General features: G+C 48.3%; 2 protein-coding genes across 4 annotated transcripts in view; both read left to right on the plus strand.

The window, feature by feature from the left end:
• The window catches only part of MEGF9 (multiple EGF like domains 9), a 50,110-nt gene extending 32,179 nt beyond the window's left edge, over positions 1-17,931 (plus strand). The window contains exons 3-6 of the mRNA XM_032131215.1: positions 4,767-4,906; positions 8,245-8,388; positions 9,273-9,545; positions 12,972-17,931. Coding sequence (XP_031987106.1) covers positions 4,767-4,906; positions 8,245-8,388; positions 9,273-9,545; positions 12,972-13,426 — 1,012 coding nt within the window. The 3' untranslated portion in view covers positions 13,427-17,931. The remainder of the gene's footprint in view (positions 1-4,766; positions 4,907-8,244; positions 8,389-9,272; positions 9,546-12,971) is intronic.
• Positions 17,932-21,891: 3,960 nt separating this feature from the next.
• CDK5RAP2 (CDK5 regulatory subunit associated protein 2) overlaps positions 21,892-24,575 on the plus strand; it is a 73,079-nt gene continuing 70,395 nt past the window's right edge. Inside the window, exons 1-3 of one of the 3 annotated variants that reach the window (XM_032130826.1) lie at positions 21,892-22,128; positions 22,270-22,331; positions 22,978-23,045. In XM_032130826.1, coding sequence (XP_031986717.1) covers positions 22,076-22,128; positions 22,270-22,331; positions 22,978-23,045 — 183 coding nt within the window. In that variant the 5' untranslated portion in view covers positions 21,892-22,075. The remainder of the gene's footprint in view (positions 22,129-22,269; positions 22,332-22,977; positions 23,046-24,575) is intronic. The other 2 variants (XM_032130825.1, XM_032130827.1) reach the window with 2 other exon arrangements.

Below are 24,575 nucleotides of genomic sequence, written 5' to 3' on the forward strand. Positions count from 1 at the left end.
TACATGTCTTTACTTCCTCCTCTTCTCTATCTAAAGAAAAACTGCTGCCCATAGGTACCATTGCAAACCAGTTTTCACTAATTCAAAGATTCTTGCAGCATCCCGCAGCACCGAGGTTGATCTCGTCTGGGTTCCGCGTGGGGGAATCGCTCGCCGTGTTTTTGCTGCCGGCCCCGCTGCCACCATGTGGGCAGTGGCAGCCGCCGTGGTGCCAGCTTATTTAAAGCCTCTCCTCACGTGGGGCACTGGGAAGGAGAAGCCACCACTGCCACCCCTGCCCTTCTGCCCACGGTGTGGCGTGGCTAGGGGCAGCCAGGCAGGCAGAGCTCGCCACAGGCCACACCGAGATGGTGGTGGCCACAGCAGCACATGGCCACGGGCCGGCCAGAACGCCCCGGGGCGGCGGCGGCTCACTGCCCCTGGAATAAACTGCACGTGTGCTGTTTGAGTTCCTTCTTAAATGTGGCATCACAGAGGGTTACCAACCTCTCTAACTGGGCCAGCAGCATGTCCATCTTCAGAGCCAGCAGAGATTGGCTCTGTCGGACATAGTGGAAGCTTCCAGCAGCTTCTCACAGAAGCTATTTCGGTGGCCCTCCCCTGCTTCCAAAAACCCGGGCCGTGCCAGACCAACACACTGAGCTCTGACTGGGGCATCCAGGCTTTTCTGGTGTCTGGGAATATATTCAAAATTAATTTCTCCCTTCCTCCTCCTTGGGGGAAAAAAAAAAAAGAAAAGAAATGATTGGAGATTGCTGAAGAGTTTCCTGTTAGACCGTTAACTCTGCACAGCTTGTCTCCCAACAGCCCCTAGGGCCATGGTCCTTCATCCTCCCATTCATCTTGTCATGTCCCTGTTAAAATCAAGATGTTTCTGTGGAGGAGGAGTGGAGACCCCTTGCAGATGTGACTGCACATTGTGGTCTGTCTCAGATCACAGATACTTTAATGCTTTTTTCCCCCCTTGTGATGAGGCCTTGAGTTCCTGTGCAGTCTGTGCTGAGCAGTGCAAGGTGAGGGCATCGCCCAAGCTCCCAAGTCCATCCCCTCATCACGTCCTTCCTGAGCCACCAGACCTGGCTGAAAATCATCCACAGGATGCTCTGTGCCCTGCTCTTGAGACACTTCCAAGTGGGGTGAAAACTGTCTGCAGTCCTCCTCTTTACCAGTATCCAGGGGAGGCCTGAGGTGTCTCTGATGTGTCACCTTGACTTCTGTACCTGTAAAGCTGCAGTCCTGTGTAAAATCCCACCTCAGGGAACATCTGGTTGCCACCAGTGGCACAAATCACTTGGCAAGTGACGGGATCCTGTGGCTCTTTCCCCTTGAGAGGAGTGGAAGGGAGCTGTGGGAACTGGAAATGAAGCCAGACTGGCTTTTGCCAGCATATTTTGGGGTGGAGGCTGTCCCCTGCCCCAATATTTTGCTTTTATTTACACCGCCCTGCCCCATGTCTGTGGGAATGCTGCTGCCCAGGGTGGCTGTGTCGTAGTCCAGCCTCAGGCTGTCTCCGTGCAGGCATCGAGCTGCTCCTGAGGCAGAACACAGAACCTGAGGGATGAGAGTGATCAGGTGAACGAGCTCCTACCAGGTCCCAAACTTGGTGTGTGGGCCTCATCCCCGTAGGGTCAGATCATTCCGTGCTGGAACCAAGCCTTGGATGGGGCTGTGCCCTGACCAGCAGTCACAGCCTGCTCCTTCTGCCAGTGCCTTGTGTGCTGGTCATGGTTTTAATCAGTAGGAAACATCTGTAAAGTTGATGGATGATGTGATGGTGATACACACCACCTACATGGTCTCCAGAGTGAGTATATTCATAAATATCTGGTAGAAACCAATTCTGGCAGGAGACTTTGGTTACTGGAACCCTGGTTTTATCCCAACACATATTTGTGTCAATTCTTCGTGAGAGCTAAACATTGGCTGGCTTCAGAGGGGTTAATCATCATCTGAAATGGAGTTCAGTAATTGATGTTACTGCATCAAAACACTTCCCTTTTCCCATCCCCCTTGTTCCCCTCCTTCCCCCCAAAAAGAAATTCCTGGCTGACACTCAAAATCCAGTTTCATTCTCACTGTGCAAGTATTAAACTGTGGGTCTTTTCTTTCAAATTTCTGGATTTTTATGGGCACAATTGGTCTGTTAACAGGATTTTTTTTTTTGTGGTTTCAATGCATTTATATCATTGACCTTTGCTTTAAAAAGTGTCAGACAGACTTTTCTGGGCTGGAGCTATAAAAAGGAGTGTTGTAAGGGGGCTTTATTCTGTGGAAGCAATGACCACAGGCAAAGCTTTATATTTGCTGAGTGATTTAATTCTTGCACATGCAAGACTTGGCTCTGTGCCATGTGTAACATGTTGAGAAAAGGTCTGCTCAAGAGGCATTCAAACCAAACTTTCCAAAAGTATTTTTTTTCTTTAAAAAAAAAAAAAAAAGCTTCCTTTCCTGTTGTTTCTAAGCTAATGAGTAAAATCAAGGGACTGTGCCCCAAAATGCTGAATTGAGCTCTAGCAGGGTCATTGGGGAAATAAACCTCCTTGAAAGAAATGAAGTGGGAGTCTGGGTGGAAGCAGGGAGAAAGAGGAGGGTGCCATTGAGAAAAAGGCTGGATCAGAGACAGGAGGTAGTCAAACAGAGCTCTCTGAACTCCAAGAGGAAGCGAGGGAGGGTGAAGATGATGTAGCTTAAATGCCTGGTCCTACAAAGCCCTGCTCATATGGTGCATCCCCAAAAGATGTGTTTTCAGGCTAAATATCAGATTTTGCTCTCCATAGCACATGCTTTTCCCTGCCTGTCCCTGCCCTCTTACAGGAATAGCAGTAGCAGTCAGGAGCAAATAATAACAAGCTGCTTTTTGTTTGCGCTTATTTTAAACACTGTGACAACATTTGGATTAATGTTGGGTCTTGTGAAAAGCTCTTTAAAAGTCAAACATACTGAGCTGCTTACCAGCCAAACATACTGAGCTGCTTACCAGCACGCCTTTGAATTTTGCATCTGCCTGCTGCACTTTCAGATAATGGCCTGGAGAGTGAGGAAACATGGTATTCCTTTCTTCTTCTTGTAATCAGGCCATTAAATATGCCTGAGATTTCAGATTCTGCAACTATTTAATTGTGTAGCCCCTTGGGCTGAGGTCCATATTTTGGTGAGTAGTTCCTCTTCCTTTGGCAAACAAACAAACAATCAACAGAAATACTGAATTATGCTAATTTCTAACAGAAGCAATGTCTTTGCCCAAAACATTGCAATCTACTGCATTTTAATTAAAAACAACACATCAACAGTGCATCAAACATCTATTAGTTTTAATAAGCAGATTTTTCTGGAGGCTTTTAGGAGCAAATTGTACCTTGTTCACTCTTCCCAGGAGGAGAGGGGGAACAATGGATGAGCTTTGTGCAGGCACAGTGAGCCCTGAAATGCTGACTTTAAAAGGTATTTCAGAGGTATTTAAAAGGTGTTTGAACAGGGTGGAGGTTATACAGGGGAGAGCTAAGAGAATGGTCCAGCATGTGCAGGGCTGTCTGTAGGTGGTATCACCTCCTCTGCTGTGGCTGCAGATAAATCCATCACCTGGAGTGGACCAAATGCTGTTTATTTGTGTTGCTGTCCTGGTTCCCTGCAGCAGGCAAGGCTGGGGGTTCCTGCAGGTCACCCCCGGGCTCTCGAGCATGTGCAGAGGCACTGGGTGCTCGCTGTCCCTTGGCTTGGCTCTTACTGGTGTGCAGGTGGGATGAGCCACCTCCAGTAGTGGCTGTGCCCAGGGCTGGATGGGAAGGAGCATTTTATCCATTCTTGTGATTCCTCTGAGACTTGAGCTAAATGCTGCCAGTGTATAAAGTCTCCTATGAAAGCAAAGGGTTGGAAGCCTCTGTGTGGAGAGAGTAGCATGGAAAGCCAATGGAATGAGGGTAACCTTTGCTTTTTATAGCTCCTGGTATTTGCTCATGGCAGCCACCAGCAATGCCCTCTGTGTTCACAGTGCAGTGCTCCTGCAGTCACGCTGTGCCCAAGTAAACAGCTCCTGGCTGGGGTCAGCTGGAGTGGAAGCCTCTGCTAGGGAAGGGAGAACCCTCTCTTGTCTCTCCCTGGCTTTACTGGGTAGAATTCAGCTAGAGAGAGGGGCCTTGCCCAAGTGTCCATGGAGATGTTGTGTGGAAGGGATAAATGGGATCATGGAGGAGAAGTGGAGGGAGTGCAGGTGGCTGACACCTGCCCTGGCTGGAGCCAAGCAGAACACATGAGCTGCTGCCCCAGCTCCCAGGGGAGCCAGGAGAGCAGGTGGTGAGCAGGGAATTGTCTACTCACATGAAAATCTGGGAGGTGCTGCTCAGCACTGATGTGGAGGGGAGAGGATGATCCACGTGGGTGCTCTGGGATTGTTCAGGCACAGTGACCATGGCTGTACCAGTGTCCTGCAGTACCCAGGGCTGGTGCAGGTACTCAGTGGAGCAGGGACTCCAGAAGGGCTGTCAGAGCATCTGCTGGGGCTGATGCAAGGGGATGGCTCTGGGCCAAGGCTTTCTAGAATGAGCAATGATTTCTGGTGCCTGGTTGGAAATTGCTGTCAGGGCAACTGGCTTGGCAGACACTCGTCTTTTCTTGAACTCCCTATCACTTTTTGGAAATGGTTGCCCCTGGGTTTCATGTCCTGCTTCCAGCAGAAAGGAAGAAAGGGAATCCAAAATCCTGCCTGCAGGTTTGTACCTTGGATACCTCCCAGCACAGCCAGATCTCACTGTTTGTTTTTCCCTCTGCAGCTCTGGGAAGTGCCAGTGCAAAGTTGGTGTCACGGACCTGAAGTGTGACCGGTGCAGTGAGGGCTACTACAGGTTTAATGAAGCCACGTGTGAGCCCTGCCAGTGCAACAACCACTCCCAAACCTGCGACAACTCAACAGGTGATGATGTCGTCTTGTGACCATGGGGGCGCAGACTTCACCTGCCCCTTCTGTCTATGATTTTTCTGTTCTCATTCGGCACGCTCTGCTCGTATCCCCTTCATCTACATCTTTCTACCTTGCATACCTGAAATCTTAAATCTGAAATGGAAATGCGAGGTTGGAGCTGGTCTCCTTTGAAGGAAGGCAGTGAAAGCAGTGTGCTTTAGCCCAGGCTGCAGTGCAGAGCCTTAATTCAGCAGCCTGTATCAGAAATTGGGGCTCTGTTGTTCTCTGAGCTTACACAAACACACAGCATGGACTTTTAAAGAGCTTTTGTTTAACTGCTGTTTACCTGGAAACATATACTGTGCTGGCACTGACGTAAGGGGACTTGCAGCCACAGGTAACAGGATTAGAGCTGGTAAAAACTGGCAGCACCTAATTAATATTGCCCACTTTTTATAAATCGGCCTTGTTCATTTTCCTTGATTATTTCTTTGACTGTCTCTCAGACAGATGTTGATGGAGTGCAAATGTTGAGGCACCTGTGCTTGAACAGCTTATGGGGGGGGGCAGGGGGGAGCCCAATTGCTTTCCAGTCTTGACTGGAAGGAGAGATCCTGGAGGAGCACTGTTATGGGACTGCCTGCGCAACACCTACTTCAGCCACAGCACTCACTCCAAAATCCAAATTCTCCTCAAAACATCCAGGCTGAAAAGCAGTTCTGTAATATTTATCCAGGAGCTTAGAAAGGGGTAATAATTAAAAGTAGTGTTGCAAAATTTGTTGGCATAGAGGCAGAGCCCATGAAATCAGCTATTTCTGGGCAATTTGTGCCCGGGTGTTCCCTCATGGGCTGTGTGTTTGCAGTAGAGGAATGCCCTGATCTGTGGGCAGTGGATCTGTGCTCCCTGTGGGTGAATTACTGCATTCCCTTGAGGATGAATTACTCCATTCACTCCTATACTGAACTGTATGTGCTTATGTCCTACCAGTATTGAAGGATATAAGGCTGTCTCTAAAGCTGTGCACACATCAGCTGTGTTGCTGATTTGGAGCTGGGTGTGTAGGTTTTGTGAAGGGGGAGGATAATCTGCTCTTCCTTTTTTTTCCCCTCAATGTTCCTCCTGCTCTCGATTTAGCAAAGAAAATCCAGAACAAACCTTGCCCCTGGGATGGGGCTGCTCTTTCTGTTGGGATTGCCCAGTGCTGCTCACAGCACTGCAATGAAAACCCCTCATTTTGCTTAATGACCTATTACTGATTTGACAAAAATATTTTTTTCTTTTTATTTTCTTTTTAAATTTTCTGCCATCTGCTCTATTTGCTGCTGTGTCTGAGGAAACCAAACAAAACCAGAACAGAGAACAAAGCTGATTAAAAATTAGATCGGACACCTGCTCTAGAGACTGCACTCTGTGTGACCTCCTCAGCTTTACATCAATTCTGTGTAGCCTTTGTCAAATTTTCAAGGTTTTTTTCCCATTAATGCTGTACTTTGGGCTCCCTCTGCCGGCTCTGCAGCCGGCTCCTGCTTGGCATCACTCTGTCCAGAAGGAATATTTAAAATTACTAGGCATAAATAAATAACTTGGGCAGCAGGAGCTCCCCAGCCGACAGCACTTCCTCTGCCATGACCGTTGTGTTCTGTGGTGTGTCGGTGCAGTGAGGTGGGCTGGTGCTTCCCAGTTGGGGTCCTGTGAGGTCTGATCCTTCCTGAGGGAATTATCAGGATGAGAAGTGCTATTAATTATTAAGGCTCTCCACAGCGATACCTGATTGCAAGCCTGTGTGTGCTCTGCCTGGCTGAGCAACGTGCTGACTCAGGGAAACACAGCCATTTTGCAGGGCTGGTGGAGATGGATGTGGGTGTTTTCTGCTGATGGGAAAGACATTGGTCCTGAAATGACCAAGGCAACACAGGTGGGATTCCAGATTTATGCCCCTGTTAGTGCCTGGGGAGCAAGGTCCAAGGCAGCCTTGCTGTGACTAGGCAGATTAACTTCTCTTGTCCAAGACATCCATCCCACTGAAACAGTTGATCCAGGTTTGCAGCTGGAGAAGCCAAGTCTAGCACATAATTTCCCCCTCTAACCCCGACATCTCTCCCACAAAAACCACTGGCTCATGCCTGACAGGCTGCCGAGGGAAGAGCAAACAGTGTGTGGGAGGTGATGCTGAGCAGAGGGTGCTGGCAGGGCCCTGCTGGGTGGGTGAATCAGCTGCTTCCTGCGTTTGCTTCCTGCCCTTAGCATGAGGGTTGGCTGCAAGGACATGCCAGGCTGGCTGGGGATGCTTGGCTGTGGAGTCATCACTGTGGGAATTGAGGAGCAGGAGCCGTGTCAGGCTTGTGAGGGAGCCAAACTGTTCTGATATTAATAATAAAATCTGCTGTGGTCTTCATAACAGTCAGCATAAACCTCAGTCAGGATTTTTTCCTGTAGTTGATGTTGATATGAGACTTCTCCATCCCCCAGCAACACTGCTGGATCAGCTCAGTGAATCTGTCTGCTCTCACACTGCTCTGTGCCACTCTTGTTTATAGAAGGGGCTGCTGCCTTTGCAGTCTGGTACATGGGATTTAATCAAATCTTCCATCAGCTCCCTGCCACCTCACCGAGGAGCCAGCTGAATTACAGCATGTTCCTGGTGATGGATGGGCTTTGGATGGAGGCTGTGCTTTTGTAACTAAGGAGATTTTTCTTCTTGGTCACAGTAGTATCAAAGGATACGGTGTATGTGAAGACATGGCACATCTAGCTTCTGATTCAGGGGCTTCCCCAGGAAGGGCAGGTGGCTCTGTTTTTCTGGGAATGTCAGTGACTGCTGCTGCCTTGTCCTGGGGTGGAGGAGCTGGAGCCACACTGGTGGGATGGAGCTGCCTGTCCCCAAAGCAGGACAGTGGCACGTCCTCACCCCTGACCACCAGCTTTCATGTATAGGAAGAGGCTGCACACAAAAAACCAAAGGCATAAACCTGAGGGACCCCTCATGAGAGTGGGGGACTTGAAGCATCAGTGTTCATCTCACTGGTACAAATGCAAACTGAAACTGCTTTCCTTGGGGAGAATTTTAACACTGATGACTTGTGTTTACCTGTAGTGACCTTTTAGTGGTGAGTTGTGGGGCCTCTCTGCTGGGGCTACCTGCTTTTCCACATTATCTGTGTACGTGTGGAGCGAGGAGATGAGCATCAGAAGGTCATAAGAGGCCAGGATCATGTTTTGGCCAGAGGGCATCCAAAACCACTTGTGAGCTCTGATAATGGAGTGTGTTCCACATAGGTTCTTGCTCCAAATGTTCTGCTCTAGTTCCTGCTGCTGAATGTTTGCTTGTTCTCCTCTCCATTCCTCAGGCACCTGCCTGGACTGCCACGGAAACACCGAGGGGAAGCACTGTGAGCTCTGCAAGGAAGGTTTCTATCGGAGCACCCATCCTGCCCACGGCTGCCAGCACTGCCCCTGCTCCATCGTGGCATCCACCGGCACCTGCCACATACGTGAGGCTCTTGCTTTGGTCTAATTCCTCATAATGAAGGTTGCTCTCTTCAGTTAAATTGCCCCTCAGAGTGTGTCAGCCCAGCAAGGTATTCTACAGCCTGTGGAGCTCCTGTTTGTGGGCACTGGAAGCAGCACCTGCTGTGATGGGTCCTGGTGCCTGTGTTGCCTCTTGGGAGAGCAGCTGTGCAGGGGAGTGATCAGAATCACAAAATGGTTTGGCTTGGAAGGGATCTTAAAGTCTACTTCCAGCTCCCAGTGTGTTGCTGCAGTCTGCTCTGAAGAGCCTGCAAAGTTTTGCAGAGAGCTTGTGGCAGCCAGGTGAGGGGCAGGAGATGCTCAGCAGTAGCCCTCCATACTTCTGAGTCTGCTTCTGAGCACCTCCATGGGACTTCATGCAGAGATTCCCCAAATGTAACTGAGAGAAGTTAGAGTTGTAATAATCATATGTAAGACTTTTTTTGATATTTCCCTAATCAATTTTGCAAGCAAGCTGCCTCTGTATAGGCCCAAAAGTTCTTTTGGATTGCAAGGACTCCCAGTATAGTTCAGCTGTTCTCTGAAATTGCCTGCTTGAGGTGGAAATGTTCAGGAGTAATAATCTATTTCCTTAGCAACGTGCCAAGTTTGCTCTGTGAGGCTGGTACGAGGCATCAGAACTCCCCAAAGCTGTTTTTTCCCCTACTAACAGAGAAACTGCTGCAGTTCAAAAGTTGTATTTTCAGCTCAAAATTTGAGATTGGTCAATACTTGGTGGCTGCTGATTTCTGTCAGGGTGTCTTGTGGTCAGGTCCCATAGAACAAACCCCACAGAACAAATCCTGCAGCGAGGGTGTCTCTGCAAGAGGCTGTGGCACATCCCTGCTTTGCTTTCTGTGTTCTCCAGAGCCTGGCGAGACTGTCCCGAGGTGTGACAGGTGCAGACCAGGGTACACTGGCCTCAACTGCAACCAGTGCGACAAGGGCTACTACAACTCGGACAGCATCTGTGTGAGGTGTAAGTGCAACGGGAACGTGGACCCGGCGCTGTCCCCAAGCGTGTGCCAGCCGGACAGCGGAGAGTGCATCGGGTGTCTGTACCACACCACGGGCTTCCACTGTGAGCTGTGTGAGGAGGGCTACAGCAGGGACCCCGGGGGCACCAACTGCACCAGGAAAGGTAAAAAGTGCTGCTCAAGTCAGTGTCAAGGCTCACTGTGCAGCTGCCCAAAGGTTGGAGAGGGAATGCTGTTAATTGTTCACATTGGTTTAGATTCATCTGGCCTCTAGTGCAGAGGAGAAAACCAGATCGTTTTAACACGTTGGTGCCTACTGGCCTTGAAGGATGGTTTAGAGTTAGCTCTGTGACCACCCTGATTCCAGACCCTGGCACGCACTGCCAGTGAACAAGCTGGAAAACCAGTCTATCTGTAGTGTATTTAATGTAGAATGAGAGAAAATGGTTCTGAAGTTGTTCCTTCAGTGGTTATCTGGAGGTTGGTGGATCTCCAGCACCATGCATGGAAACATTACCAGTGTGATGTATTAGATGAAAGAACCCAGAGTTCAGGGAAGTATTTGGGCACAAATTTGTCCTTGTCATGGACAGAGATTCAAGTAAGATCTTCCATCAGGAGCTAATGTGGTTTTCACTCCTGTGCTGCTTTCTGGGTGTGTAATCACAGAGTCCTTCCCTGCTCAGGGAGATGATCAATACAACGAAGTTGGATGCTCATTAGCTGTAACAGGGCTGGAAATGGCACTTTGCATCAGCTCATCCATTACCTCCCCCTGCACAGCTCTGGCTTTGTGCAAGGATCCACATGACTTTGCTCCATTAAAATTCATATGTATGGCTTTGCTTGTACTTGCAGTTTTCACCATTCAGTTTTATTTTAATGGCATTTTTATATCCAGTTCCTTTCAAGGGGGCTGGAACATGCTCCTTGAGCTTTCCCCTCTCCCTGACACCTGTGTTTTCCCTTTTTTATTAAGCAATTTAAAAGATGTGCAGCTTCTTTCCAGCTCCTTAAACAAAAATTGCCTAAAAACTGACATGCTGAGGTTACTGAGCATTAACTTGTTTTAGGTAAAGGTTTTCATAAATCACCAGTGCATTTGAGTGGCTTCTGGAGTGAAATCATCACCCAAGCTCTGTTTCAGTGGTCGCAGGTGAAATGAGACAGCAGGTTCTGTACAGCCTGGGCAAAGCTCAGCCCAACCCCATGTATCCTGTCATCCTGTCTTAAGCCTGACCAGGATTCTGGTGCTTTCAAGGCAGATAGAGAGGATATTCAAAGGACCAAAGTGAGGGTTTTCAGCCCCAGAGCAGGTGGTGCTCTTGCTGCCATGGCGAGGCACAGCAGGGACTTAGTGCTGGTGCAGTGTGGCTCTGTGCCACCCACCCAAGCACTGCAGCCTCCCCAGGAATGGGCGTGTGGGCTCTCACCAGAGCTCCTCCACTCCAGGAGGCAGCAGCAGCTCTGCAGAGCTGGCACTTCAATCAAGCAGCTGGATCTGATGCTCCCGTCAAAGCTGCCAAAGCAGCCCATTGAGTGAGCAGCTGCTGCTCACAAGGAGCTGCTCTGGGACATCTGGAGAGCTGGCACGGCCCCGGGAGTGGAACAGGCAGCGCTGTGTCACGGCCTGGAAGCAGCACCGGGGCCAGAGCCCGGCACTTCACTGTGACGTTCTGGGAGCGCCAGGAAATGTCTTCACCCGAGGCCTCTGTGCCAGCCCTGAGCTGATGCTGACTCACAAATAAAGCCCAGAAAAGTGCTGTTTCCTTCTGGTGAATCAGCCATTGTCTCAGTTCTGTTTTTTCCCTACTTATAGCTACTGGCAGGGTTTGCTGGGGATTGAGTATTGGTGAAGGAATTTGGAAAGGATGACTGAATTCCTCATGCCCTTTTCCCAAAGCCAGAGATTTTCCAGGAACCTCTTGCTCCTGTCATGTTGCTTCCTATTGCAAAAGTTTGCCTGTTATCCCATAGAGAAATGCCTTCTGGCATTCAGCATCCTGAGTGTCCTTATCAACCTAAGGCAGGAGCTGTAGAGAGCAGAGGGGCTGCTGCAGGAAGGGGACTCTGAGCAGGAACCTCAGGTGTGTGATGCCCCTTCCAGAGGAATTTCTTTCCTGATTGCCTGAACTGGGAATGTGACAGCCCAAAGTTAACTTGTGGGAGTTCCCCTGAGGGCCTGTGGCAGGACATGTGCTGAATATTTCCAGCTCTTGTTGCCACTGGAGATGCAACTTAGTGCAAAATTAGTCCTTCGGAAGTGACTCTCCTCCTCAATCATAATTAGTAGATGTTCAGGAGAGCTGGAAGCTGGATCCATACAGCATGGCACCATCAGCTGTAATTGCTGCAGCTGTACGTGGATTTAAAATGAAGTTGCTTTTCTGTTGGCAGGAAGAGAGTGGGAAAGAGGATGCAGAGAATCCTGTGGAGCAATAGGTGCAGAGAACATTCTGGCTGATTGAGGCTTCAGCTTGTGGAGTGTTCCTGTTGCCTGGACTTGAGAACCTAAAATAGATCAGGTTATTCATGTGAGGAAATGCTTTATTAGCTACATTTGTGAGCTTAATACTCCCGATTTATGGTGCTCTCTGAGGCCTGTAGCTCAACAGGTTTGATGCAGGTGTAATGAATTTGCATCCCACTTCTGAGATCTCAAGGTTAACCTGACTCCTGAACTGAGAAGGGAGTTATCCCATGGCTGCTGGAAGCCAGGCAGGTTCTTGGCTGTTGAGTGCCAAGGAAAAGACAGAGCATAGTCTGGTAGTTCCCATGTTCTGATCCTTCCTGTGTGCACATATGCCAGCAGCTGAAACCAAACCAGGATCCCAACCGGCCTCCGCTGTGTTCAAAAGCTTCTGAAGAACATCCACAGTCTTTTTTGTTGTTATGATTTGGTGACCTTCTGCTTCTGGCTGTGCTGACTGGGGATTTCCATGTGGCTTGTACATGACTTCATTCAAAAGCTGAACTGAGGTTATTTTGCCCTTTTACCTAAAGTGGTGCAAACACTGAACCTGCTGCGAAATGCTGGGACAGCTGAGTACTTGTGGTTCATTTTTTCAGTTTTGATCTTCTTGTTTGTACAAGTAGGGCAGAAATAATAATACTGTGAACAAAATCCTACATCTGGTGCACTGGTTATGAAGGGTTTAAGCTCCTGGAGTTGCTGTGTCTGAATGTGCAGCCCACACAGACACCAAGGGACACGTTGGTACAGAGTCCAAACTTGCTGAGCTTGGTAAAGCCCTGTTTTCCTGGTCTGAACAGGAGCTGGACTGGGACTTGCTGTCATCATGAGCTCCTGTATTGAACCCTGAATCATGACTACTGCACCTGTCCCTCAGCACCAGACTTTTCAGAGGAATCCTGTAGTCCATGGGCACTTAGCACACAGAATTATATAAAAAAGCCCCAAACACAACCCTGGACAGACATTTTCTAAACTGCTTTGAAAAAATACCAGTTTTAACAGTGTAACCTTAGTTGCCATAATAACTGTTATATAAATGTCAAATCTCTTATGTTTGTGTTTGATTTTCAGCTCAGCAGATTTCTTATTGATCATTTTAAAATTTGTTTTATAGAAGCCACTCTTGGCCCAGAACCAACAGAGTTTACAACTTCTGCTCCAAATGACACCAAGGCCACATCCTTTTCCACAGCAGTGCTAAACAGTACTTTGTCACCAACAACTCTACAGACAGTATTTCCTGTAAGTTCCTCTGACAACAGCACCTCTGCTCTCGCAGATGTTTCATGGACTCAGTTTAACATCATTATTTTGACAGTGATCATCATTGTTGTGGTCCTACTAATGGGCTTTGTGGGTGCTGTCTACATGTACCGTGAGTATCAGAACCGAAAACTTAACGCTCCCTTTTGGACCATTGAACTCAAAGAGGACAACATCAGTTTCAGCAGCTACCATGACAGCATTCCCAATGCTGACGTGTCGGGGCTGCTGGAAGATGATGGGAATGAGGTGGCCCCGAATGGACAGCTCACGCTGACGACTCCCATGCATAATTATAAAGCTTAGAAGTCATCCAGCTATTCCAAAGTTTGCTTCTCAAATAGTTACAGGGCTTGTGGAAGGGGTATCAGGATCCGTGCCAAGGCTCCACGGAGAGGAATTTGCTCTTCAGATACTCTCTTGTGCCGGGCGTGCTGTAGCTTGCAGGTGAACAGAAGACGGTGTAGTACATCTGAATTTCAGGTAGTGTGGTGAAATGCATTCTGTGTCCTGTTCTCCATAAAGATCCATAGAATTCACTGTTGTTATGAACTGGATTATGCTGAATTGAAACTTTTTTTAATGAAAAGGTGGTGGGGTGGAGAGAGCAGAACCCGATGAGGAATCAGAAGCTACTTGGTTTCCAGCCAACCCAACACTTGTGTCTTCATCTTTTAGTTCGAGAAGTAGCTCATGAATTAACAGTGGAATTTCAGGAAACAGATCTTTGGAAAGGCATCATCTTAGTTCCTGATAGAAACTTGTTTGAAAAGGAGGACAAAAAAAAAGGGAAGTAATTGTTCACTGTGCTACCAAAAGGGAAGTAGAGGAGTGAGTTGCACGCTTAAAAAAGTCACCATTATCTGTTCCCACTAAGCAGGGAAACAGCAAAAAAAATCACAAGAACATTTGAGTGAGGGAAGATACTAAGCTTTTCCCTTTCTGAGTATTTATACAGGGTGATGATGCTATTAAGACATAGCAATCCATTTTTTTCTAGAAGGAGTTAATGAACTTGTATAGTTTCTGTGCAAGGGAAGACAAGAAGACATCTCAGGGTTGCCATGTAAAAATAAAAGCCAGGCTTAATACCCTACCCTGATAGAAATGGTGTGTTCTGTATATAAAATGTAATATATCTTCTTGGAATTGTATTTGTAATTATTTGTAAAAAAGACAAGCAACCAACTGACCAACCAAAAAACCCCCAACAACAAAACCATGAGCCCCTTCCCCAACCTCCCCCACTCCCCAGGTCATGTTTTATCCTCTAGGTTTTAATTGTACAGCGGTTAGTGACGTTGTTTAAAAAAGAAAAAAAACATGAGGATTGTTTAAAATACTGTAAATGAGATGGCAATATTGTTGGAGCTGGGCCTCTGGCAAACACCGACTGCTTAAAGCTTTTCTTCCATTGTCATTGAATAACTTCTTTTTTAGAGAAAATGTGAGTGCTCCCTACTTGTACCTGTCAAATTTTGCCATTCCTTCAAATACTGAGTGAATACCAGTGTTGCCATGACTAGGGCTGAGTAGGTATCCAAAAATTGGATGCACCAATGTATTCCTTGCTTTTAAGTCTCTATATAAAATGCAAATACACTGTCACAAACACACTGGGAGCCTGGGCTCAATGGCTGAGGTTCTCCCAAGTGGGTGCTCATCGTGTGGAGGGAACCCATTGCCATCCCTGCTGACACGGTAGGGGGGATGTGCTGGAGGGCTGAGCTCAGCCCCCTGGCCTCCTGAGGGCCAAGAGCAAAGGACTCCTGGATTTGGGTGGAAACAGCTTTGAGATTAAGAGCTCGCAGGACCAGATCTGTGCTTCAAGGCTCAGAAGGTAAAAGTGCACAGATGCTTTCAGAATTTAATGTAGCACAAGTTGGTGTTGGGCATTCAACTGTGAAAAAAACCCTACAGGGAACAAGTTTTACAGATCCCCCTGGTTTTGGTGTGGGGCTGGTGGGCTGTTAGCAGAGAGAACAACAGGCAGCACAGCACAGGGAGGTCACACCTCGGAGCTCCTGGGTTGGTACCTGCAGTGTGTGTGCCTCAGGGCAGGGGCTGTGCTCCCCGTGCTACTAGTCCCACCCCTGGAAATCAAATTACTGCATGGAAACCAGGCAAGAAACAAATATTTCCCCTCACTCTTGCCCGGCCTCAGAGCTGCAGCTGAGTTGCTGTGCATGGTGGGGCAGTGGTGATGCAGGAACTGGTGGATGTGTCCTCTAAGCCAGGAAAACGTGAATATTTCTTCAGATGAGAAATGGTAGAGAGAACATGGTGGTTATTTATTTGATTTTTGGTGCTGTGAGGAGGTTTTTCTTATCTTTGGAAACTTGCGTGTGGGGGGGAAATAGGTGATTCAAACACATGCTGAAAGATGCCATTTCTGCCTCAAAAATGTGCTGCCTGATTTAAAGATGAGGCGCACGGCAAGGAGGAAAATCATTGAGGATGACCAAAAGAAGTGGTGAGGGCAGAATGTGTAATTGCATATAGGCCCAAGCTGTTGGAAAAAAGCTGATGGAAAAGCTCCTGTTGCCTGCAGTGGGCCTGGGTGAGGTCCTATACTTCAGGTAATAAATCTGGCTCATGTCATTCAGAGCAATGTTACTTATAGTTATAAAACGGGGGGGGACTGGAGAAGAAAATCTGGATATTGCTATCCTTGAGTTACTCATCAAACTTTTAAAGAGCAGAGTGGTGGCAAAATAGAAAGTTTCCTAAAAGTTGTAATTATTTAGAGGTGCTGATCTAGCGACACACTTGCACTTGGTCACTTCATGGGGTGGGGAAAGGTAATTTAGGAAGTGTTGGCTTCTGGGACTGATGTTAACAAGCAAAGCAAAGGACAGGTTGTTCACTTTAATGTTTCTAAAATACTTTAGTAGTTTTTTCATTTCTGCCACAAAACACCTCTTCCTTAAATTTTGCTATGATTGTGGGCTGCTCTGTAACAGGAACAGGCTTGGATTTTGGCTCACTGTAGAAATAAGGACCATCTGCTCAAGCAGAGCGTGGGCTCAGGTGCTGAACCCTCCTAGTTCCTGCCTGCCACAGCACAGGAGGTGTTGACACCTGGGCTGCTTCTGACCTCCAAAATACCCCAAAGGCTTTGTGTTTGGGAAGAGGAGGAGTCAGGATGCCCTGCAGTCGGGCTGCAGGGGAGGGTGGGACAGCTGCTGCCTGTGGATTGCACAGCTGGATTGAAGGAATGGAGACAGCCTGGTAAATGTGATGGGAGGCTTGGTTGAACAGGGAGGACCTGGCTGCCCAGATTTGGATGGCACAGGATGTTCCTGAACAGGAAGCACAGTGAGGATGTGGCACTGGCACCATGCTTGTCAAATGGCAGAATGACTCAGGAGGGACACAGCAGCCACCTCCTGCCACCCAGGCCTTGGCACACAGGAAAAACAGTTATAAAAGGAGATCAGTGCCTCAGCAGGGAAAGAATAAACAGCTTCAGCAGTTTGACTTTGGTGATGTGAGATCAGATCGTCTGTGCTCTTATCAATCGTGCAGCTTCCCCTGGCACCACAGGAGGGGAGGAAGAAGCTGAGCTGGTTCTGTCTCCATCACCTTGGGTTGGATTGTATGTGGAGGGGTAGCAGAGCTCAAACACTTGTGCCAGGGTACTGAGGGCCACCAGGACCATGACATGTGTCATCGCTTGTCATGAGGCTTCCCAGGTGCTGAGGTTTGTCCTGAGGTTGGGGTAAGGGCAGGTAAATCAGAAGCAGACTCTCAGGGCTGCTTTGAGGCCCAGCTGAGCAGCCAGCGAGGCCAGGGGAGGGCATCTCTGTGACTTGCAGGGCTGAGGTGGCAATACAGGTACACGTGGTGTTCCTGATGGGCCACCTGCAGCACCTTCTGCCTGGGAATGCTGTCCAGCTGCAGTGGTGGGGCTGTCATGGAGAAAGGCACTCAGGGCATGGGACACCAGCTGCAGAGCAGAGAGGAGGTGTGGCAGGGCAGGGGGGCTGGTGGATGTGGGAAAGGAGCTGCAGGCACGATCCTTGGCAGTGTGAGGGCCCAGCTGGTCTGGCTGGGGTGAGTTCAGCTCGGCAAGCAGTAAAGGCAAGAGGACAGAATGAGCAGATGAAGGGCACAGAGCTGGGGTGGGGCAGGGCCAGGGCAGCCTGGAGGGCTCTCAGCTTGGGGGAGCATTTGATGGTACCGAGTGCAACAGACATGTAGAAAAGTGGTTGGGTTAATGAGGAGAGATGATCTCAAATCTTGTGGACCACTGTAGCTGGAAATAGCTACGAGGAGCACTAGCCCTGGGGAGCTGTCAGAAGATGTCAGCCACTGGAATGATAATTCCCTTGGACCAGGCTGAGCAAACTTAGCAAGCATTTAGGAAAGAGGAGGGGATGTATCCAGCATCCTTCAGGTACCCTGGGCCAGTTAACCACTCCTGTGCAGCATCATCATCTTAAATGTTACAGGCAATGTAAATGTGGCAGAAAGTCTGCAGAGTCTCCTTTAAATAAAGGATATAAAAATAGTTTTCTCTTTAAAGTGAAGTTTTAGAGTGAGCTCCCACAGGACTCTGCTCTTTATGTGTCAGAGGAATGGATTAAAATAAGAAAAATGTGGGCCTTAAAAGTTGTACTTGCTCCCATCTGAAAACCATCAGTCTCACTCTACATCCAAATACGGCGTCTCCCAAGCATATGCTATGCTTACAAATGCATTTCTAAAAAGAAAAAAAGGTGTATGATTTGAATATATGTAAGAATTTATACAGAAGAATGTTATTTAAAATGAATAAAAATAAATGTATATAATTTGTATCTATGTCACTTGGATTTTTGCATTTGTGATTTTGTTCATTGAATTTCAGCAAGAGTCTTCTCAGTGACAGAAAGGATTGAATCCAATCTCATCCCAGTAATAACATTTGTTCCAAGAGAATTATTCCTTCATTATGCCCCTGTATGTGAGATGAGAACCAAGGCACAAAAGTGTTTTCTATCATAGATATTCATAAGCACAGTTGACATTCTGTGTCAGAGAATCCAGCTAAAAAATGAGCCCTCTGATCTCGTGTGTCTGCAATGAACCATCCCAGCCCTCAGCCGTGTTTGGGAGCTCCACAGGCAACGACTGTTTTCCCACTGTTTTCTGTATCATTCACATGGACACATTTTGTCAGAGATGTGAGTCACTAACAACAAAACCCTCAGAGCAAAGCTGGAAATGGGATGAGGCTATTGTATCAGATTTTTCTTCATGACCACAGATGTCTTTCAAAGGCCATTTTTGTTACAGATACTCTGAAATCCACAGTTCTGGGAGTGTTTGCAGAAGGGCCTGTGGAAAGCTTGCATTTTCTTCTCACTTGGCAGAGTTAGGAAACTGGTATTTGTTTTGCAAACACAACTGCTAAAGGCTCTTTTCTGTGAAAGCTGTGTCTGACTCTTCAGCCCTTTATTAAGCAAAGAACTTGGAGAGGTAAGGCTTCATACACTGAGCGAGCACGTGGTTTTAAGTGTTCATTCAGATGTTTGACTGAGCCAGAGCTGTGTAAGTAATGGCCACACTGGTGAAATTCAAGGGAGTTTATTGACACCTAATTTGCATTAGCAGAGCAGTTGGAGTGTGTATGACTTAACTTAGGAAGAATCTTGCTGTGAGCTGTACGAGGAGGAGGCAGAACTGAGTGAACCAGGTCCGCAGAGCAGGGAGTGAGAACAGGAGGGTGAGGGGGACGCGTGTTCAGCTGATGGTGACATCCGCCCTCCTTATGCCAGCACAGCACAGCGAGCAGCTGGCTCCCATCTTGCTCAACTCAGCCCTACCACTGCACTCAGCAGAAGTCCTTCTTTCCCAGACTCCCTTTAGGACTCTCTTCCTGAGGTGGGAAGGATCTGAGGCTGCCTTGAGAAGTAGGAAAGTTCCAACATGGCTTCCTGGGATGAGGATTTAGTGTAATCTCCCCAAATGTGCTACTAATAAGGTTAAACAACATTAAGCAGATTATCCGAAGGCAAGTTGTTAACTGCTTCTAAACAACACATTTCCCTGTCCTTTCTGCCCCTTGCAGGTGCTACTGCAGGTTTTAAAACATTGGGCAGTGCAGTAAAATTACCCAGGGAAAATCTCCATCCTGGCTGTGTGTATACATAGAATCATAGGACCACAGAATGATTTGGGTTGGAAAGGACCTAAAAGATCATCTCGTTTCACCTCCTGCCATGGGCAGGGACACCTTCCACTAGACCAGGTTGTTCCAAGCCCCATCCAGCTTAGTTCTGAACACTTCCAGGGAAGATAGAGAGGGATGTATCTCTATATATCCGTATCTTTGTCCATCAGACAGACACTTTATGAAGTAATAAACTACACAAGGAGGGCTCTGCTGAGATCCTTTTGACTACAGTGTGTTGGACATGGGCTGTGACTCTGCAGACAGAGGTGCTGTGTGTGCAGAGTGATTTACTCTGCACTTGTGGCTGATGGATGCTGATTTAAAGACCTACATCAAATATGTAACATCTCTCTGAAACCTTAAACAAGAGCAAATTGGTATTATCCTTTCAAGTGAGTGAACGTACTCATTTTATGAAGATCTGCTCTGTAAACGAGAAAAAGCCACATTTCAGCCTGGCTGATCAGATCCTGGTGCCGTATGGTAGACCTGATTTTGTGAACTTAATTTCAGTTTGCCAGTGGCCACTGCAAAAGGGTTTCAGTCACGTAAAGTGACCATTGTCTCTCAAGGTCTCTAATGGGGGAGTCGAAGGGACTAAACATCCCTTGGGGTCATCAGACCCCAAACACAAAGCATGAGACATGTCCAATTGGACAAGAGATGGACTTAAGAGCTTAGTTGTGCTGGGTAATGCCTGGCTCTTCCTGGCAGTTTGGGACTCTGCAGCAGTTCCATCATGCACATTATTGTACCCATGAAGCTGAAAGAATTAAGCAAGGATGGGAAGCCCACCACAACCATACACATCCAGAGCTGCAGTGGCTGCTCCCACCAGTCTGGGGCATTTGACAGGTGAGTGTCAATCTAAACAGTGAGCTAGTGCAGGTACATGGAGGAAATGGAGTTCACAGGGCACCAGGACAACTGGGAATAATAAACTCACAGAACTGGGAATAATAAGCTCACAGAATTCATGGCCTGCAGTCAGCCCTTATCTGTGGCCTAATTCCTGGCCAGGTAAGAGTCCCCTTGAGACAGCCCAGAGGAAAGTGAGTGAAACCTGACCTGAGTTGGTACCAAAGAGGAAACCAAATCCAGAAGAGGAAACCAAATCTAATGCACAGGGTCACTCCCGTGGGTGAGCCAGGTGAGTGTCCTGCTGGGATGGAGCTTCCTTGTGTTACAGAGAATGGTAAGAGCAAGTCCCAGCATGAGGCACCACTTGATGCTCTCTGGGGGCAGAGTGGCTGGAAGGTGGCCCAGTGGAAAAGGACCTGGAAATGCTGGTTGACAGTGGCTGAACATGAGCCAGGTGTGCCCAAGTGGGCAAGAAGGCCAATGGCTCCTGGCTTGTACCAGCAGTAGTGTGGCCACAGGACCGGGGCAGTGATTGTCCCCTGTGCTGAGCACAGGTGAGGTACCTCGAGTGCTGTGTCCAGTTCTGGGCACCTTGTGACCAGAAAGACCTTGAGGAGCTGGAGCATGTCCAGGGAAGGGAACAGAGCTGGGGAAAGGTCTGGAGCACCAGGAGCAGCTATGGGAGCTGGGGGGGGTCAGTCTGGAGAAAAGGAGGCTCAGGGGTGACCTTCTGGCTCTCCACAGCTCCCTGACAGGAGGGTGCAGCTGGGGAGGTGTTGGGCTCTGCTCCCAGGGAACAAGAGAAAGGACAATAGGGAACGGCCTCAAGCTGTACCGGGGAGGTTCAGGTTGGACATCAGGAGAAGTTTCCTCACAAAATGGGTGATTAGACATTGGAAGGGGCTGCCCAGGGAGGTGATGGAGTTGCTGTCCTTGGAGGTGTCCAAGGAATGACTGGATGTGGCACTCAGTGTGCTGGGCTGGGTGACAAGGTGGGGATTGGTCAAAGGTTGTATTCCGTATCTCAGAGGTGTTTTCCAGCCTAAGCAGTTCTGTGACTCTGTGATGATGTAAATATTGCAAGGAGGTATTTCAATCCTGGACACAGGTTCTAAATTAATTAAAGGAGGGCAAGGATGCACAGCAAGGAAGAGTCTGGAGCTGCACTTGTGACTGGCACTGTTACCCTGGCCATGCCCCGTGAAGGACGGGCCGCAACAGCAGCATTTAATCCAGTTCAGCATTTCCCGCTGTCAGTGTTCTTAAACGTCCAATGTAGATGCATTTTTTCCTCCCAAAAGTGGGAGAGCCGACACGCTTACAAACTTTGCTTTACAAAACCCCCCCAGATTAATTAAAAATCCGCCTGCGCGGATGATGACAGTAGCTGCCTTCACCCCTGCCCGTTACGATGAGCAGTGACCAGAATGTGGAACTAACCCGTGTTTATTTCTTCCGCCAAGTCCAATGACGGCTTTGCGCTGCGGGGAACATGGTAAACATCAGCTCCAGCGGCTCTGCCAGGCTCAGCACGAGCCCGGGGGCCTGGTGCCTCCCTTCAAAAGCCTCTTCCAAATGGGTTTACTTTCGGAGCAGGGCCCGGGGAGTGGCGAGGATCACCCTGTCCGCGCTCCCCTCCCGTCACCTCAGGCCACGGCCTCCTTCCCTCACTCAAGATGGCGCCCGCCGCTCTCTCCCCGTTCGCCCGGCCGGCACCGGTCCCGCTCTGCCCTCAGCCAACATGGCGCCTGCCCTCGTCCAACAGGGCGGCTCCCATTCGGGTTCCACTGCGCCCGCCCTCTGCGCGCTTCCGCGGCGGCTTCAGCGGCTTCAGCTCGCTCCACGCAAACATGGCGGAAGCGATTGCGGGCGTTTGAATTCCAGGGAAGCCGCCAAATCCGCGCACAAAGGCGCCGGGACAGCGTGGCCCATCCATGGATTCGCTGCCAGGGGAGGACCTGACGCTGCCGCTGGCGTTCGACGGCAGGTACGGAGGGAGCTGCGGGGCGGGGATGCGCTCAGGCAGCGCGGGTGCGTGTGGCGGGGCCGGGCCCGCGGGCGGGGGTCGGGGGACGAGCCCCCCGGGTGTTCTGCTCTCAGCGCTCTCCTCCTTCTTCCCCGACGTCAGCGGCCTCCAGCTGCCGGACACCTCCCGCGAGAACCCCCAGCCCGGCCCGCCCGGCGGACAAGGTAAGGCTGGACCGCGGCCGGAGCCCGCACACTCCTGCCCCGGCTCGGTGCTTCGCGCTGCTCTCCAAACCTGCGGGAAAAACCGCAAACTTGCGGCAGAAAGGCCAAACAAAGGCTTTTAAGTGATGCGCTTTTTAAGGTAATTTTAGGGTTTTTAAGACCACGGAGCGTCAGCAGCTCCTGGCGTCACTGGTGTGTGCTCGCTGCCTGTGGTCATTAGGGCTCTCAGCCTTACATAAGATGATCAGCGGTTTTGCGCAGCGTGTACTTAAAACACTTGGAATATCCAGTGAGGCCGTGCTGCCCGTTCGCATTTTGCTCAGGGTTAGGGAAGTTGCACACTGTGCATCATCCACTTCTTGCTATGAGGATTTATACCTGACAGTGCACCTCATATAGCCTAATTCCAGTGTACATCATAATTTAAATGGGTGATGGAATTTGGGAGTTCAAGTGATAGAGAGCTTACTGTCATCAGAAAGAAATGTAGGTACTAACATATAATGTAGACAGAGGGCCAAGCAGTGCCTCTCTCCCTTCCCAAAAGGTTTTGTTATGTTTAGATTAGTGTAGACCTTTGCCAAATTGAAGCCCTACTTAGAGAGATTCTACTGTCTGAACTTGTTCTGTCTTCTTCAATGTCTAGTGGTACCACACGTGACAGAAGACACTGTCTCACCAACTCGAGCTCGGACCATGAAGGACTATGAAAATGTAAGCAGAACTTTTAATGTAAGACTCGGTGACAATTTATGGCCGAGGTATTTCCAGCATGTTGGCTGAAGTGTTGACTCTTAGTTTGTGTCAGCTGTTGGAGGTGTGACCAGGTGAATGTCCCTGTCCACCCTTTGAACCTCCATTTCTTAAGTGTTGCTTTCAAAAAGCCGAGGTGGGAATTTGTTGTTCAGAGCAGCCAACTGTTGTGAAACAAAGTTGGCATCCTCTGCTCAAAAGCTCCTGCAGCTCACCAGAAACATCAGAACTTGGTTTGCACATCTGCTGTTGATTTATTTCAGGGAAGCATCAAGTTTATTTTCATTTAGGTTAGTGCAGGATTTGTGTTTTTAATTCATTGACTACAGTATAATGCCTTTTAACTTTATAGTATGAGTGTGCTTGGAATGCTTGTGTAGTAAAAGTCTAGTATCATTGTGACGATTCTGTAGATTAAAGTATTTTGGCACTTACTATAATATAAAGGAAAACATTAGATTTAAAAAACACACTAACTTTATTGGCTTTTTAAATTGAGTAAGACAGTTGTTTATATCTGCTGAATGATGATTTGATTGGGCTGTGTTGCAGGACAACTTCCCCGTTAAGGAGTAGAGGAAAGAACTTTAAGACATTTATTGTTGTGTGAAAAAGCGGTACAGGGGAAAGCAATCTAAAATCTCTGAGATGAATGCTGCAGATAAAGGCTGTGGCTGCTGCCTTTGGGCTGTGTCAAGAGTCTGCAGTTTCAGTGCACTGCTGCTGTTACCTTTTGTGGCAATGCTGTGTTTGAAATGAGTGTTTCCTATAAACTCTTTCATTTTCTTGTGGCCTTACATCCTCCTGAGGAGAAAGCTCTGCTCTTTGCTCAGAATTTAAAGCTTATTTTGGAAAGCCTTGGTGAAGGATGTTTTTTGCAGTTTGTATCTATTTCCCTTTCTTTCTTGTTCCTGTGTGTTGGCTGGGCTAGACAAGACACTGCCTTGGCATTAGTATGTGCTTAAAATCTCTTACTGTGATGTGTGCCAAAGACCTCAGTCCAGAATATGCATTCTGCAAGTGGTTTACTAGCTGCAGGGTTCTTGGGCACAGGAAAAAAACTTCAGAACGGAGGAAAAATCTGTTGCTGTTTGTCCTGTGTGATGTAGAGCAGGGGCCTCCCCACAGGTCTGGCATTCTGGTATGTTCAGACCCCTCATGTTAAACTGAGTTGTAAAACTTCCCATGGGATGAGAACTTTTATGGATGCCAGCAGTGTAATGAAGCTCAGAGATCCATTGACATGAAGGAAGAAGAATATACATTAAACAACATTAAACTTATTTCTATAACTGTTGTTCATACAGGCTATAAGAAGGATGTAATGAAAAGAATGGGCTCTGGCCTTGTAGCTCAGAGAGAACAGGATGAATGTAATGACCCTTAAATGGGCTAAAAGGTGGATCCATGTAGGAAAGGTCCTTCAGTGTTTATACCTGGAGAAGATGCTGAGCTGGATAATGTTGGACGTGCAGATTTTTGAATTATTTA

Source organism: Corvus moneduloides, chromosome 21 (assembly GCF_009650955.1).
Source record: "Corvus moneduloides isolate bCorMon1 chromosome 21, bCorMon1.pri, whole genome shotgun sequence".
In the NCBI taxonomy this organism is placed as follows: domain Eukaryota; kingdom Metazoa; phylum Chordata; class Aves; order Passeriformes; family Corvidae; genus Corvus; species Corvus moneduloides.